The sequence below is a fragment of the Hyla sarda genome, chromosome 5, assembly GCF_029499605.1.
Source record: "Hyla sarda isolate aHylSar1 chromosome 5, aHylSar1.hap1, whole genome shotgun sequence".
Lineage (NCBI taxonomy): Eukaryota > Metazoa > Chordata > Amphibia > Anura > Hylidae > Hyla > Hyla sarda.
In genome coordinates, this window is record NC_079193.1 from 376,941,573 (window position 1) to 376,956,908 (window position 15,336).

General features: G+C 43.8%; 1 protein-coding gene across 5 annotated transcripts in view; it reads right to left on the reverse strand.

Moving 5' to 3' along the window:
* Window positions 1-15,336, reverse strand: part of TSNARE1 (t-SNARE domain containing 1) — a 364,151-nt gene that overhangs the window by 232,616 nt on the left and 116,199 nt on the right. For all 5 annotated transcript variants that reach the window (XM_056522868.1, XM_056522867.1, XM_056522866.1 and 2 more), the window contains exon 6: window positions 1,057-1,147. In XM_056522868.1, coding sequence (XP_056378843.1) covers window positions 1,057-1,147 — 91 coding nt within the window. The remainder of the gene's footprint in view (window positions 1-1,056; window positions 1,148-15,336) is intronic.

Below are 15,336 nucleotides of genomic sequence, written 5' to 3' on the forward strand. Positions count from 1 at the left end.
AGTTTTTTATTTTTCTTGGAATTTCAATTAAACAAGTGAAACTTTATATAAAAAGGAGTGAAAAGTTAAACGTATACATTTTTTTTCTTAAAAAACGGATGCAACCGGACATCATTTATCAAACCGTATATGGGTTAAAATTTGTACACACGTTTTGACACAGTTTAGTCCGGTTTTGAGGAATCCGTTTTTCATCAAAAACCTGATACGGGAACTGTATTGCAAAAATGAGGTGTACATGCACCCTTAGAGGAGTGTTCCCTAACCTGTGGCTTTCCAGCTGTTGCAAAACTACAACTCCCAGCATGCCCACTGATTGGGAAGCATTGCTGCACAGGGTGAAGAGCCGTCCAGGCAAATATTCGTACAATGGGGGAGATTTATCAAAACCTGTCGAGAGGAAAAGTTGCTGAGTTGCCCATAGCAACCAATCAGATCGCTGCTTTCATTTTTCAGAGGTCATTTAAAAAATGAAAGAAGCGATCTGATTGGTTGCCATTGGCAACTCAGCAAAACCTGTCCACTGGACAGGTTTTGATAAATCTTCCCCTTATGAGTTTCAGTCCTAACACTTTGGGTTTAGTCACAGGGCAGAATTTCCACTTGCGCAATTGCGCCTAAAATTCACACTTCTGCAAGCGGAAATTCAGAAGTGTGAATGGGAGTGCGGAATCCCATAGGCTTCAATTTGAGGCAGAATTCCGTAAGCAGAAATGATGCCGTGTGAATAGACCCTTAGGCTAGTTTCACACTGTGGAATTTCTGGGCAGAATTGAGCTGGCGGCACTAGGACCGCGCGGACTACATTGCCGTCCCCATAGATGGCAATGCGTTTCTGATCAGATCTCCCAAAAGATACACCCAGAAATGCATTGCAGTCTATGGAGGCAGCAATGCAGTCTGCTCGGTCCTAGTGCCGCCGGCTCGATCTCCGGCAGAAATTCTACAGTGTAAACCCAGCCTCAGCGAGCGCAAAAAGATATCTGACAAAATGCAAGTCAGAATAAAACAAATGATGCTTAACACGTAGCTTGCACAGCGAAAAGAGTCACTTACCCGGGTGGAGCCTTTCACAATCTCGGAGAGCTGCAGAATAGATTTGGTGCTGGAAGTTATGATGTTATTGGTTTCCTGCTGTGTGAAATGCCTAAAGACATAGAAAGAAAAAAGATTGTTACAAAATATAACGTAAAGTAAAAGATTTGCTACAAAAAGTATCAAGTAGTTGATAGCAGCTTAATGATCAATCTCATTGCACTGGTCCTACCTATAAGGTTATGTTCACACTGCGGAATATTCGCTTGCAGAATTCCGGGAGCGGAGATTCCATCTGGTCGCAACCGCCAAGATACTTCCTCCACAATTTCAGCGGCGGAATTGATTTATTATGTTTTTTTTTAAATATTTTTTATCAACTGGTGCCACAAAGTTAAACAGATTTGTAAATGACTTCTATTAAAAAAAATATGAATCCTTCCAGTACTTATTAGCTGCTGAATACTACAGAGGAAATTATTTTCTTTTTGGAACACAGAGCTCTCTGCTGGCATCACGAGCACAGTGCTCTCTGCTGACATCTCTGTCCATTTTAGGAACTGTCCAGAGCAGGAGAAAATCCCATAGAAAACATATGCTGCTCTGGACAGTTCCTAAAATGGACAGAAATGTCAGCAGAGAGCACTGTGGTCATGATGTCAGCAGAGAGCACTGTGTTCCAAAAAGAAAAGAATTTCCTCTGTAGTATTCAGCAGCTAATAAGTAATGGAAGGATTAAGATTTTTTTAATAGAAGTAATTTACAAATCTCATACAAGTGGAACAGCAGCCAGCGCCTGTTAAAACTTTACATTTATTGGAAACATATGGATGGCAGTGCAGGAACACGGAAAATTAGAATCCAGGCAAAAATTTGGAGAATTACCTCCTAGCCGACATGTTTCAGGATCAATGGCCTTTAGTCATGGCATTGACTAAAGGCCATTGAGCCTGAAACATGTCGGCTAGGAGGTAATTCTCCAAGTTTTGCCTGGATTCTAATTTTCCGTGTTCCTGCACTGCCATCCATATGTTTCCAATAAATGTAAAGTTTTAACAGGCGCTGGCTGCTGTTCCACTTGTATGGTGTTTGTATTGAGGATTGCCGTGCACCAGGTGAGCTGATAACCAGTCTCTCTTTGTGTTCTAACTTACAAATCTGTTTAACTTTCTAGCACCATCTGATTTATAAAAAAAAAAAAAAAAAAAGTTTTCCACCGGAGTACCCCGCTGCTCATCGCTTGGAACAAACTGTTCCGAACGAAGGAGCCGGCGCCCGGAGCTTGTGACATCATAGCCCCGACCCCTCAATGCAAGTCTATGGGAGGGGGCGTGACGGCATCATGAGGGGGCGGGGCTTAGAGTTGAAAAACCTTATACAGGAATTGTACGGCTGCATTCACACCAGTTTTTTGCAATACAGTTCCCGTATACGTTTTCAATGTGAAAACCATACGGAACTGTATTGGAAACCGTATGCATTGACTCTCCATTGAAAACCGTACGCCAAAAGATGCATCAGGTTGTGTCCGTTTTGCATCCTGTACGGTTTTGTCATTTTTTTTTTTCCCGTACCTAAAACCATAGTCTACCACGGTTTTTGGTCCGGGTGAAAAACTGTATTAAACCGTATACGTTTTTTTTTTTATCATGGGAGTCAATGGGAACCGTACAGGACAGTACGTGCAGATGGTTCCATCCGGTTTTCACCATATGGTTTTTGACTTTGCACAGTTTTTTTTTCTTGGAATTTCATTCAATCAAGTGAAACTTTATTCAAAATGGAGTGAAAAGTTAAAAACGTATACTTTTTTTTCTTTAAAAAACGGATGCAACCTGACAATTTTTCAAACCGTATATGGGTTAAAATTTGTACACACGTTTTGATAGAGTTTAGTCCGGTTTTGAGGAATCCGTATTTTCATAAAAAAACTGATACAGGAACTGTATTGCCAAAACGTGGTGTGAACCCACCCTAAGGCTGGGTTCACACTACGATTTTCAAATACGGTAACCGTATACAGTTTTCCGCTAAAAAACGCATCGCAAAAACTGTATGCAACCGTATGACTCCAAATACGGTTTTTCCACGTATACGGTTCCAAAACGTATGCACGGTCCTATCCATTTGCATCTGTTTTTGCCAAGGGTTTTGCTATTTTGTTGGAATTAGTTTTCAAGCAATTTAATAAAGTTACTATTGTTCTATTGAAATTCCAATTTGCGCATGTGTCAACTCCCAAAAATCGGATTAGAAAAACCGTGTGCAACCGTATTCTGAAATTCTGTGTACGGTTCTCATAGACAACAATGTTAAAAGAACCGCATACGGTTCGCATACGGTTTTCCAACCGGAGGCAAAAACGTGGTCGACAGCGTTTTTGCCTACGGTTGAAAAATCGGCAAAACCGTATCCGAGGCAAAACGGATGCAACCGTACACAACAATTGGAATACGGTTTACAGTGCATTCTCTATGCATACGGTTTCGGATACGGTCGTATAAGTTTTTTTGCAGAAAACCGTATACGGTTACCGTATTTGAACATCGTAGTGTGAACCCAGCCTGAGTCAGGTTTTGAGGAATCCGTTTATCAAAAACCTGATACAGGAACTGTATTGCAAAAACGCGGTGTGAACCCGGCCTACGATGACCTCTAGATGTAAAATAAAGGTCATACATAGCAGCACTACATCTCCCTCAATCCATTACAGTAAAGCATGGTCTGCACAGGTGCTGGAGACAGAAGAGATTATGGAAGTTAAAGGGGTACTCCAGTGGAAACCTTTTATCTTTTAAATCAACTGGCTCTGGAAAGTTAACAACAGATTTGTAAATTACTTCTATTAAAAAATCTTTATCCTTCTTGTACTTATTAGCTGCTGAATACTACAGAGGAAATTCTTTTCTTTTTGGAATGCTCTCTGATGACATCACGAGCACAGTTCTCTCTGCTGACGTTATTATAATAATAAGTCTTTATTTGTTGTTGTCCTTAGTTGGATTTGAACCCAAGTCCCCATCACTGCAAGGCAGCAGTGCTAACTACTGAGCCACCATGCTGCCCTTAGCATACATCTGCTATGCACGGTTTCTAAAATGGACAGAGATGTCAGCAGAGAGCACTGTGCTCGTGATGTCATCAGTGTTCAAAAAAAAAAGGAATTTCCTCTGTAGCATTCAGCAGCTAATAAGTACTGGAAGGATTAAATTTTTTTTAATAGAAGTAATTTACAAATAGGTTTCACTTTCTGGCACCAGTTGATTTAAAAGAAAAAAAGGTTTTCACCGGAGTACCCCTTTAACAGGAATTTAGAAAGTTGGTGAATGCAGCTCTGGGTGTTACTGGAGTGTAAGATTAGTAAATCATTACAGTAGAGGGTGCTCTATACCAGTGGTCTCCAAACTGTGGCAAAACTACAACTTCCAGCATGCCCGGACAGCCGTTGGCTGTCCGGGCATGCTGGAAGTTGTAGTTTTGAAACATCTGGAGGACCACCGTTTGGAGACCACTTCTCTATACAAAGAATGCTGCTCTGGATGTGACTAGAATTTTGAAATAGTAGTGTAAAATGATAGTTATATATAAGACGTGGTAATAAGGCACCACAGCAGACACTGAGGCAGCAGAGGGGAGATGTGAGGTCATGAAGAGTGAACGCAGCTCTGGCTGTGACTAGAGTATAAAATAAGTATCTTTTACATCATCTTATACAACACGTAAACATGTGATGTGTTATAAGGCTCCACCGCGCCTCCCGCTTACTAATATACACACACACAACACGTAAAACAATTCAGGCGCCATAATAATTAGACGGATCGGCCTCGTGCTATGAGCTTTTAATGTCTTCATCTACAGAGCACAGAATGTGCTGCGACCTCCCGCGGAGAGCGACAAACATCCAGCCCCGGCCGACAGCGCCGCTGTTATGTAAGTCGCCGGTCGCCTCTCATAAAAAATCATAATACCAGGCGGCGGGTGTAATTATAAGAGCATGAGCCGGACGGAGAGACTGTAATTATCGCCGGTTACCTGTTAAATGCTGCTGAAAGGGAATGAAAAAGCTTTAGCCGGAGTGGCGCTTTAAAGTCAATTTGTCGCCTAGATTTTATATATATATATATATATATATATATATATATATATATATATATATATAATTTATTTATTTTTTATTTATTAGAGCCAGATAATGAAATATCTTTTTTCTAATCTGTTTCTTTTTTCTGATGTAGCTTTTTGTACATTATTATAGGGGCGACCATCTTGCCAAAGATGTTTTAACCCCTAAAAAGGGACAGAGGGCAATCATACCTGTCCTCCTTGGCTGCCTGGTAGTTCAGGATCTACATGTGTTACATGTGTAGATGGGTCCTGGCTGCTGTCAGCAACCAGGGACCCGCCGGTAATGGCAGACATCAGCGATCACGCTGATGCCCACCATTAACCCTTCATATGTCGTGTTCAATACTGATCACAGCATCTGACGACTCTACGGACCATCTACAGCGCAATCGCCGGAGCTTTACAAAAAATAAAAAATAAATAAATTATACACACACACACACACACACGTCATACATATACACAGTCATGGCCGTAAATACTGGCACAAGGGATCGACCGATTATCGGTATGGCCGATATTATCGGCCGATAATCACGATTTTGGGCATTATCGGTATCGGCAATTACCTTGCCGATAAGGCCGATAATGCTCCACACCGCCCACACCGCGAACGCGTCCACAAGACGTTTTCCCAGCAGGATTTTGGTTACTCAAGTTCATTTTGGCAAAATATCGTCTTGCTTTTTTATGTCTGTGTCAGCAGTGGGGTCCTCCTGGGTCTCCTCCATAGTGGGGTCCTCCTGGGTCTCCTCCATAGTGGGGTCCTCCTGGGTCTCCTCCATAGTGGGGTCCTCCTGGGTCTCCTCCATAGTGGGGTCCTCCTGGGTCTCCTCCATAGTGGGGTCCTCCTGGGTCTCCTCCATAGTGGGGTCCTCTTGGGTCTCCTCCATAGTGGGGTCCTTCTGGGTCTCCTCCATAGCGGGGTCCTCCTGGGTCTCCTCCATAGCGGGGTCCTCCTGGGTCTCCTCCATAGTGTTTCATTTTATTTAAATGTCGACTGATAGTTCGCGCTGACACTGATGCTCCCTGAGCCTGCAGGACAGCTTCAGCTTCAATATCTTTGGAACTTGTTTGAGGCTGCTTATCCACCATCCGAACTATCCTGCGTTGACACCTTTCATCAATTTTTCTTCTCTTGTAACCTTGAGATTGTTGATATTTTTCCACAATTTTGGTTCTCAAGTCCTCAGACAGCTCTGTTCTCCTCTTTCTGTTGTCCCTGCTTAGTGTGGCACACACAGACACACAATGCAAAGACTAAGTGAACTTCTCTCCTTTTTATCTGCTTTCAGGTGTGATTTTTATATTGCCCACACCAGTTACTTGCCCCAGGTGAGTATAAAGGAGCATCACATGCTGGAAACAATCTTATTTTTCCACAATTGTTAGAGGGTGCCAATAATTTTGTACAGCCCATTTTTGGAGTTTGGTGAAATTATGTCTAATTTGCTTGTTTTCCTCCTTTTTTTTTTGTTTAGTTCCAATACTTCATCTTCTTGAAAAATGTCAGGGGTGCCAACATTTAAGGCCATGACTGTGTGTGTGTGTATATATTATATACACACACAAAGGTGGCAACTGCAGCACACCGGCGTATTCAATGCAGTGAGGTAGCTTTATTCCAGAAATACATCATTTTCAATGCTGTGAGACCACAGAAACGTTGTACCTGTATTTCTGGAATAAAGCTACCTCACTGCATTGAATACGCCGGTGTGTTGCAGTCGCCACCTTTGTGTGTATCTACAGTGTTGGACCCAGGACCGGGGTCCCTTAAACCATGTGTGTATGTGTGTATATATATATATATATATATATATATCATATAGCAAGACAAAAAACACTTCAGCACAGGTTACCCCTGAATAGATTTCCCTCAATACCAACTGTGGGCTCCGAGCCCTATGGACGTGTTCATGTGGTACAATCTCATGCAGGCAGACACAGCTTTAAAATGATGAATGTAATTGAAGTATAGATGAAAGCCCTCACCACGTCTTGTAGCAAAACATTTCTTCAGACTTTATTCACGTTGAAGAGTACAAAGAGGGGATGGAGGAGAAGGGCTGAAGATGGTAAAAGGCAGGGGAATAGGACGGACGCCGGAGCACTGGCTCCCATCCTATTCCTCTGCCTTTTACCATCCTGCAGCCCTGCTCCTCCATCCCCTTTATGTACGCCAACGTGCTTTCATCTATACTTCAATTATGTCATATATATATATATATATATATATATATATATATATATATATATATACACACATATACATATATACACACACACACACACACACACATATATATATATATATATATATATATACATTGTTAATAATCCCCTACGGAGAATGACAAATGTAAAAAAATATATATATATATATTAAATAAGTCCAAAATTGCTGATTTTTGGTTACTGGTTTTACTAACAAAAAATAAAAAAATAAAATAAGGGATTCAAATGTTATAGAAAATAAAAATTTGTACTGTACATCTTATGGTTAAAGTACAATTGGTTCCGCAAAACACAAGTCTCATATTGTGGATAACTCTTAGATGGAAGAAAAAATAAAAATACAACAACGAAATTGTCCGGTGTCCTCGAAGTCAAGAATGAGCTGTGTCCTTAGGAGGTAAAACATTAGAGATTTGCTTTACAGCAACCACATGGACATAAACAACAATAGACAGGATTTGTCCTATTGATATAAAAGGGAAAGGTGTTTGGGCGTGCTCTGATCTTCTCAGGGGTCATTCTACAAGGGAGGAGAAGGCTGAGCAGTGAGCAGTAGCTATTGTGTATACCTCTATTATCTATAACACTGCTTGTTTCATTCTTTTCAATGTAATCCTGTCTGTGATGATAATGATGATAAAGAGGAAACTGTTGGAAATATATATATATATATATATATATATATATATATATATATATATATATATATATATAGCGATAAATAGATCTAATAAAATGAAAAACTATAAAAATAAAAAAAGGCAAAATAAGCCTTACCAAAAATGAAAATAAAACATGTTTAAAGGGGTATTCCAGGCAAAAACTTTTTTTTATATATCAACTGGCTCCGGAAAGTTAAACAGATTAGTAAATTACTTCTATTAAAAATTCTTAATCCTTCCAATAGTTATTAGCTTCTGAAGTTTTCTGTCTAAATGCTCAATGATGATGTCACGTCCCGGGAGCTGTGCATGATGGGAGAATATCCCCATAGGAGCTGGACTGCTCCCGGGACGTGAGTCATCAGAAAGCAGTTAGACAGAAAACAGCAACAACTTCAGAAGCTAATAACTATTGGAAGGATTAAGATTTTTTTAATAGAAGTAATTTACAAATCTGTTTAACTTTCCGGAGCCAGTTGATACATAAAAAAAAGTTTTGGCCTGGAATACCCCTTTAACTTAACTTGATTTAAAACAATAGGTAATTTTTACGCTCCCCAACAGTCAGTAGAATTGTCAGTGCAGCTCTGGCTGTGACTGGTCTTGTTAGTTGGTGCAATCAGGTTACATTATGGCCTCTACTCCAATCAGATCGCTTCTTTCATTTTTCATAGGCCTTGTAAGGAATTTAAAGGGGTACTCCGGTGGAAAACTTTATTTTTTATTTTTTATATATTATTATTTTTTCTTTTGTGAACTGGTGCCAGAAAGTTAAACAGATTTGTAAATGACTTCTATTAAAAAATCTTTACCCTTCCAGTACTTATTAGCAGCTGTATGCTACAGAGGAAATTATTTTCTTTTTGAATTTCTTTTTTGTCTTGCCCACAGTGCTCTCTGCTGACACCTCTGTCCATGTCAGAAACTGTCCAGAGCAGCATAGGTTTGCTATGGGGATTTTCTCCTGCTCTGGACAGTTCCTTATACGGGCATCAGGTGTCAGCAGAGAGCACTGTGGACAAGACAAAAAAGAAATTCAAAAAAGAAAATAATTTTCTCTGTAGCATACAGCTGCTAAAAAGTACTGGAAGAATAAAGATTTTTTTTTTTATAGAAATAATTTACAAATCTGTTTAACTTTCTGGCACCGGAGTACCGGGGCTCCGGCGCGTCCTCTTCTGGATCCCCTCCATCGTCTGCGCTCTCCATCGTCGTCATCACGTCTCTGCGCACGCCGTCCCGTCATCCAATAGGAGTGGCGTGCGTAACAACGTAATGGCGGCGACAGAGAGCGCGGATGCCGGGGAAGCAGAGGCCTTGCCGGAGCGTCGGGGATGCGGCGACAGTGATGGATGGCGACATCCAGGGCAGCGGTGACATGCGGTTATGGTCCGGAGCGGTGGGGACAGGTGAGTACAACTTCCTCTAACAGTGGTCTTCAACCTGCGGACCTCCAGATATTGCAAAACTACAACACCCAGCATGCCCGGACAGCCGTTGGCTGTCCGGGCATGCTGGGTGTTGTAGTTTTGCAACATCTGGAGGTCCGCAGGTTGTGGACCACTGTCCTATACTTTACATTGCACGGATTCCTCAACATACGATGGTTTCAACAAACGAGGTTCCATTTTGAACGGATTACCATCGTATATTGAGGGACCACTGTATTTTAGAGATTTAGGAGGAATAGGAGGCTCAACCCCTTCCAGATTCTCATAAACTGCTTTACATTACCATCACAGGGGGACGCGGTCATGTGATCCACAAGCCTTTATTAAACCCCCTCGCAGTCTTATTTGCTGTAGATATTAGACGCAGTAAAATGCTATTATGCAATACCGCTCGCCTGTATGATCCCAAAATGCATCTTACGGCACGCTCCATCGGAGAATTCTCATTAAAAAGAAATAAAGAGGAGGAATTTCACTTTGTTCAGCAAAACTTCCCCTCATTTAATAAACAAGAGGCGACGACACTTCATTACGGTAATTATGGGCGCACCCCGGGTGGCCTCCCCCTCGTCGGCTCCGCAAGTTAATTATAGACGGAGTTCTAGTGGAGGAGACGGCTGTGGGGGCTCGGTGGTGGCGTTAAGTAGCGGAAGATGACCAGCGATGACTTATGTAATCGTATTAATCGCGGCGCGCTCAATATTTACAGGCCTCTCTGCTTCACCGGGGCGAGTGCGGAGCACTGGAAACCTCCCCCCTCCGTGCGGGGAACGTGCCGCAGAGCGTACGCCCGCCGCGCACAGCGCCCGCCGAGTATACAATGTGAAATTTACATAAAAACGCAGAGGAAGCTGCAGTCTGGGTCAAATGCAGAAAGTTTTAGAAGAACAAGGAAACTTTATGTAAGTAAATGGCTTTTCATTGTACTGATCTAATACAGTGAACCTCGACTGTATGTACTACTACTATTGTATAACTACAACTTCCAGCAAGTCAGGGCACGTATGTCATCCCTCCTATTAGGGAATCCCCTATTAGGTAGAATCACCAGAAGATAGGTAGGGAATACCCCACTATTAGGTAGAATCACCAGAAGATAGGTAGGGAATCCCCCCCTATTAGGTAGAATCACCAGAAGATAGGTAGGGAATCCCCCCTATTAGGTAGAATCACCAGAAGATAGGTAGGGAATCCCCCTATTAGGTAGAATCACCAGAAGATAGGTAGGGAATATCCCACTATTAGGTAGAATCACCAGAAGATAGGTAGGGAATCCCCCCTATTAGGTAGAATCACCAGAAGATAGGTAGGGAATACCTCCTATTAGGTAGAATCACCAGAAGATAGGTAGGGAACAGCCCACTATTAGGTAGAATCACCAGAAGATAGGTAGGGAATCCCCCCTATTAGGTAGAATCACCAGAAGATAGGTAGGGAACACCCCACTATTAGGTAGAATCACCAGAAGATAGGTAGGGAATACCTCCTATTAGGTAGAATCACCAGAAGATAGGTAGGGAACACCCCACTATTAGGTAGAATCACCAGAAGATAGGTAGGGAATACCCCCTATTAGGTAGAATCACCAGAAGATAGGTAGGGAATAACCCTCTATTAGGTAGAATCACCAGAAGATAGGTAGGGAATACCCCCTATTAGGTAGAATCACCAGAAGATAGGTAGGGAATACCCCACTATTAGGTAGAATCACCAGAAGATAGGTAGGGAATCCCCCCCTATTAGGTAGAATCACCAGAAGATAGGTAGGGAATACCTCCTATTAGGTAGAATCACCAGAAGATAGGTAGGGAACACCCCACTATTAGGTAGAATCACCAGAAGATAGGTAGGGAATACCCCCTATTAGGTAGAATCACCAGAAGATAGGTAGGGAATCCCCCCCTATTAGGTAGAATCACCAGAAGATAGGTAGGGAATAACCCTCTATTAGGAAGAAGCCCCCAGTGGACAGGTAGGGAATACCCCCTTATAGATAAAAGCCCCAAAAAGATAGTTAGGGAATCCCCCCTATTAGGTAGAAGCTCCAAAAAAGATAATTAGGAAATCCCCCTACTGGGTAAAAGCCCCCAGTGGATAGGTAAGTAATCCTCTCTATTAGATAGAAGCCCCTAGTAGGTAGATGAGGATCTACCATTATGACTCCCCCTATTAAAAAAGCGAACTCAACAGTATTACCCGCATTAACCTGTTGGCCCAGATGACAATGATACCATCTGCAGGTCTGGGATCCATTTGTCTGTAATCCCGATTATCTCTTATATGGTGCCCACAGGGTGTTCCTGAGCCCTTGGTGTATGCACGGTCACACGTTGTACTGAGCCTCCTATGCTGCTTAATAGAGCTCCACTCTGCATCTACACCCTCTCCTCTGCTGTGGACGCAGATATTGCACATGCGGAGGAGGGGAGTTTAGATTCAGAGTGAAGAAAACACTGGAGAGGTCACAGGAGTGTAGTGAAGGAGAGAAGGATTTAGGATTTTTTTTTAATGGTTTGTAGGTATCGAGATTGGCAACAACAGTATCAAGACATTCCTGGTTGTCAACCAAGATCTAATACAAGTCCGGACTATGTAGACAAGATAACTGGAGATGGTGCACTGAAGAATGATTAGGGGGAGATGATAGTCCTTAGTGGGTGAGACCATAGTCCTTAGTGTGGGGGGGGGGGGGGGGGAGACCAGAGTCCCTAGTGGGGGAGGGGACAACAGTCCTTAGTGGGGGGGGGGAAGACAATAGTCCTTAGTGGGGCGGGGGAGACAATAGTCCATAGTGGGGGTGGGGACAATAGTCCCTAGTGGGGGGGGGGGGGGGGGGAGAGACAATAGTCCTTGGGGGGGGGTGAGACAACAGTCCTTAGTGGGGGAGGGGACATTAGTCCTTGGGGGGGGGGAGAATAGTCCTTAGTGGGGGGGGTGAGAATAGTCCTTAGTGGGGGGGGGGATGATAGTCCTTAGTGGGGGGGGATGATAGTCCTTAGTGGGGGGGGGGGGGAGATGATAGTCCTTAGTGGGGGTGGGGACAATAGTCCTTAGTGGGGGTGGGGACAATAGTCCTTAGTGGGGGTGGGGACAATAGTCCTTAGTGGGGGGGGGAGACAATAGTCCTTAGGGGGGGGGGGAGAGACAACAGTCCTTAGGGGGGGAGGGGACATTAGTCCGTGGGGGGGGGGGAGAATAGTCCTTAGTGGGGGGGGGGAGATGATAGTCCTTAGTGGGGGGGGGGGGAGATGATAGTCCTTAGTGGGGGGGGGGGGAGATGATAGTCCTTAGTGGGGGGGGGGGAGATGATAGTCCTTAGTGGGGGGGGGAGATGATAGTCCTTAGTGGGGGGGGGAGACGATAGTCCTTAGTGGGGGGGGGGGGGGAGACGATAGTCCTTAGTGCGGGAGGGGGAGAGACAATAGTCCTTAGTGGGGGGGGGAGACGATAGTCCTTAGTGTGGGGGGGTGGGGAGACAATAGTCCTTAGTGTGGGGGGGTGGGGAGACAATAGTCCTTAGTGTGTGGGGGGGAGACAATAGTCCTTAGTGGGGGGGGGAGACAATAGTCCTTAGAGGGGTTGGGGGGGGGAGAGACAATAGTCCTTAGTGTGGGGGGGGGGGGGAGACAATAGTCCTTAGTGTGGGGGGGGGGGGAGACAATAGTCCTTAGTGTGGGGGGGGGGGGAGACAATAGTCCTTAGTGTGGGGGGGTGGGGAGACAATAGTCCTTAGTGTGTGTGGGGGAGACAATAGTCCTTAGTGGGGGGGGGGGAGAGACAATAGTCCTTAGAGGGGTTGGGGGGGGAGAGACAATAGTCCTTAGTGTGGGGGGGGGGAGACAATAGTCCTTAGTGTGTGTGGGGGGGGGAGACAATAGTCCTTAGTGTGGGGGGGGGGGGGGGAGAGAGAGACAATAGTCCTTAGTGTGGGGGGGGGGGAGAGAGACAAGAGTCCTTAGTCACCTCTAGGGATTTTGAAGAATTTGTGAGTTAAAAAGAAAAATAACTTTTGTCGGCACAAGACTGGGGAGCGTTAAGCTGGAGCAACCTTCCATAACCTAGACCAGCGTTTCCCAACCAGGGTGCCTCCAGCTGTTACAAAACTACAACTCCCAGCATGCTGGGAGTTGTAATTTTGCAACAGCAGAAGGCACCTGGCTGGGAAACACTGACCTAGACATTTTCCCTCGTCGGCCTAACAAGCAACCCACCCAACCTGGCTGAAGAACCCTAAACATTATCCGCAGATGTTGCTTCCAATGCAGTTAATCCCCTTTTCCAGGCCATTCAGCTCTTCATTCACTAGGCCGCCATTCATTCACTACCTTCCCCAGCACACGAGCCGCGTTCATTGTCCGGGAGCGCCGTATCTACTCTGCAGATGCTGGAGGCTCACAGGGGATGGAGAGGATTTTCAGCAGTGCTGCGGAGCATTTGGGAGCCATATGATTAGTGCATTGTACAGATAAGGCGGGGAGGGAAGATAAGGGGGCAGGGGGGTAGACGACAAGCTCTTTGGCCACAGGACTGCAGTGTAAGCACATGCTTTTCTGCTCGGTCGGCTTTTGAATAGATTTACCAGAAAATGGATTTATTTTCTAATTTTGCAAGTAAAAAGGTGCGGCAGCGTCTCGAGATGAATCATGTTCTGTAAGGTCTGCATAGGGTTGTATCAGCAATGAAGCTGTAATATACAATGCCACTTCCCTGGCAGCCGACCTGCGGACTGAAAATACCCTGTTACTTCACAACTTTCCTACCATTTCACCATTGCTGGACCGGTCAATTGTTACCATGAAAATGAAGTATCGTGACATGTCAGGATATAAAGATATTATTGTGCATTTTATATTTATAGGTTGCTCACTGTCAAGTCATTGCCCAGGACGCCATCCCAACAAGAAGGCGTTCAATAGGATTTCTCTGTACGTACTGGGCTGGAAGGGCACTAGAGAGGAGGCCAGACATGTTTGTATTAAATAGATTCGCTTAAAGGGGTACTCCGGTGGAAAGCAATATTTTTTCTAATCAAGTTAAACAGTGAAAATTACTTCAATTATAAAATCTTAATCCTTCCAGTACTTATCGGCTGCTGTATGCGCCACAGGAAGTTGTGCAGTTCTTTCCAGTCTGACCACAGTGCTCTCTGCTGACACCTCTGTCCGTGCCAGGAACTGTCCAGAGCAGGAGAAGTTTGCTATGGGGATTTGCTCCTGCTCTGGACAGTTCCTGACACGGACAGAGGTGTCAGCAGAGAGCACTGTGGTCAGACAGAAATTAAATTCACAAATGTCTCCGTTTTATACAGAAGCTAATAAGTACTGGAAGGACCAAGATTTTTTTAATAAAAGTAATTTATAAATCTGTTTAACTTTCAGGCACCAGTTGATTTGAAAACATTTGTTTTCTACTCCACCGGAGTTCCCCTTTAAAGCAGCAATTTTGGGATGCAGGGAGGCTTAAGCTAAGTTCACATTGACTTTGTCTTCCGTTCCGTTGAGCAGAACAGACCCTGAAACGGGTCTGAACACAATGGAGACTGGCAGATCATTGACTTGTGTGTGTGGGGGGGGGGGGAATGGGGGACAGTGGGGATGGGGGACCCCAGCATTCTCAATATGGAGGGTGTATAGTTTACTGCTAGACTGCAAGCGCTCCATTAATTTCTAATTTCTATTTGTAAAGCTGTACTGAGCATGCTCAGTACAAAAAAAAAAGCTGTTAAAAACCTGACAATAACTGATATTACCTTTTTTTTTGAATTTTTTTATTTTTTATTTTTTAAAATCTGGTTCCCATAGACTTCAATGTTAAATTTTAAC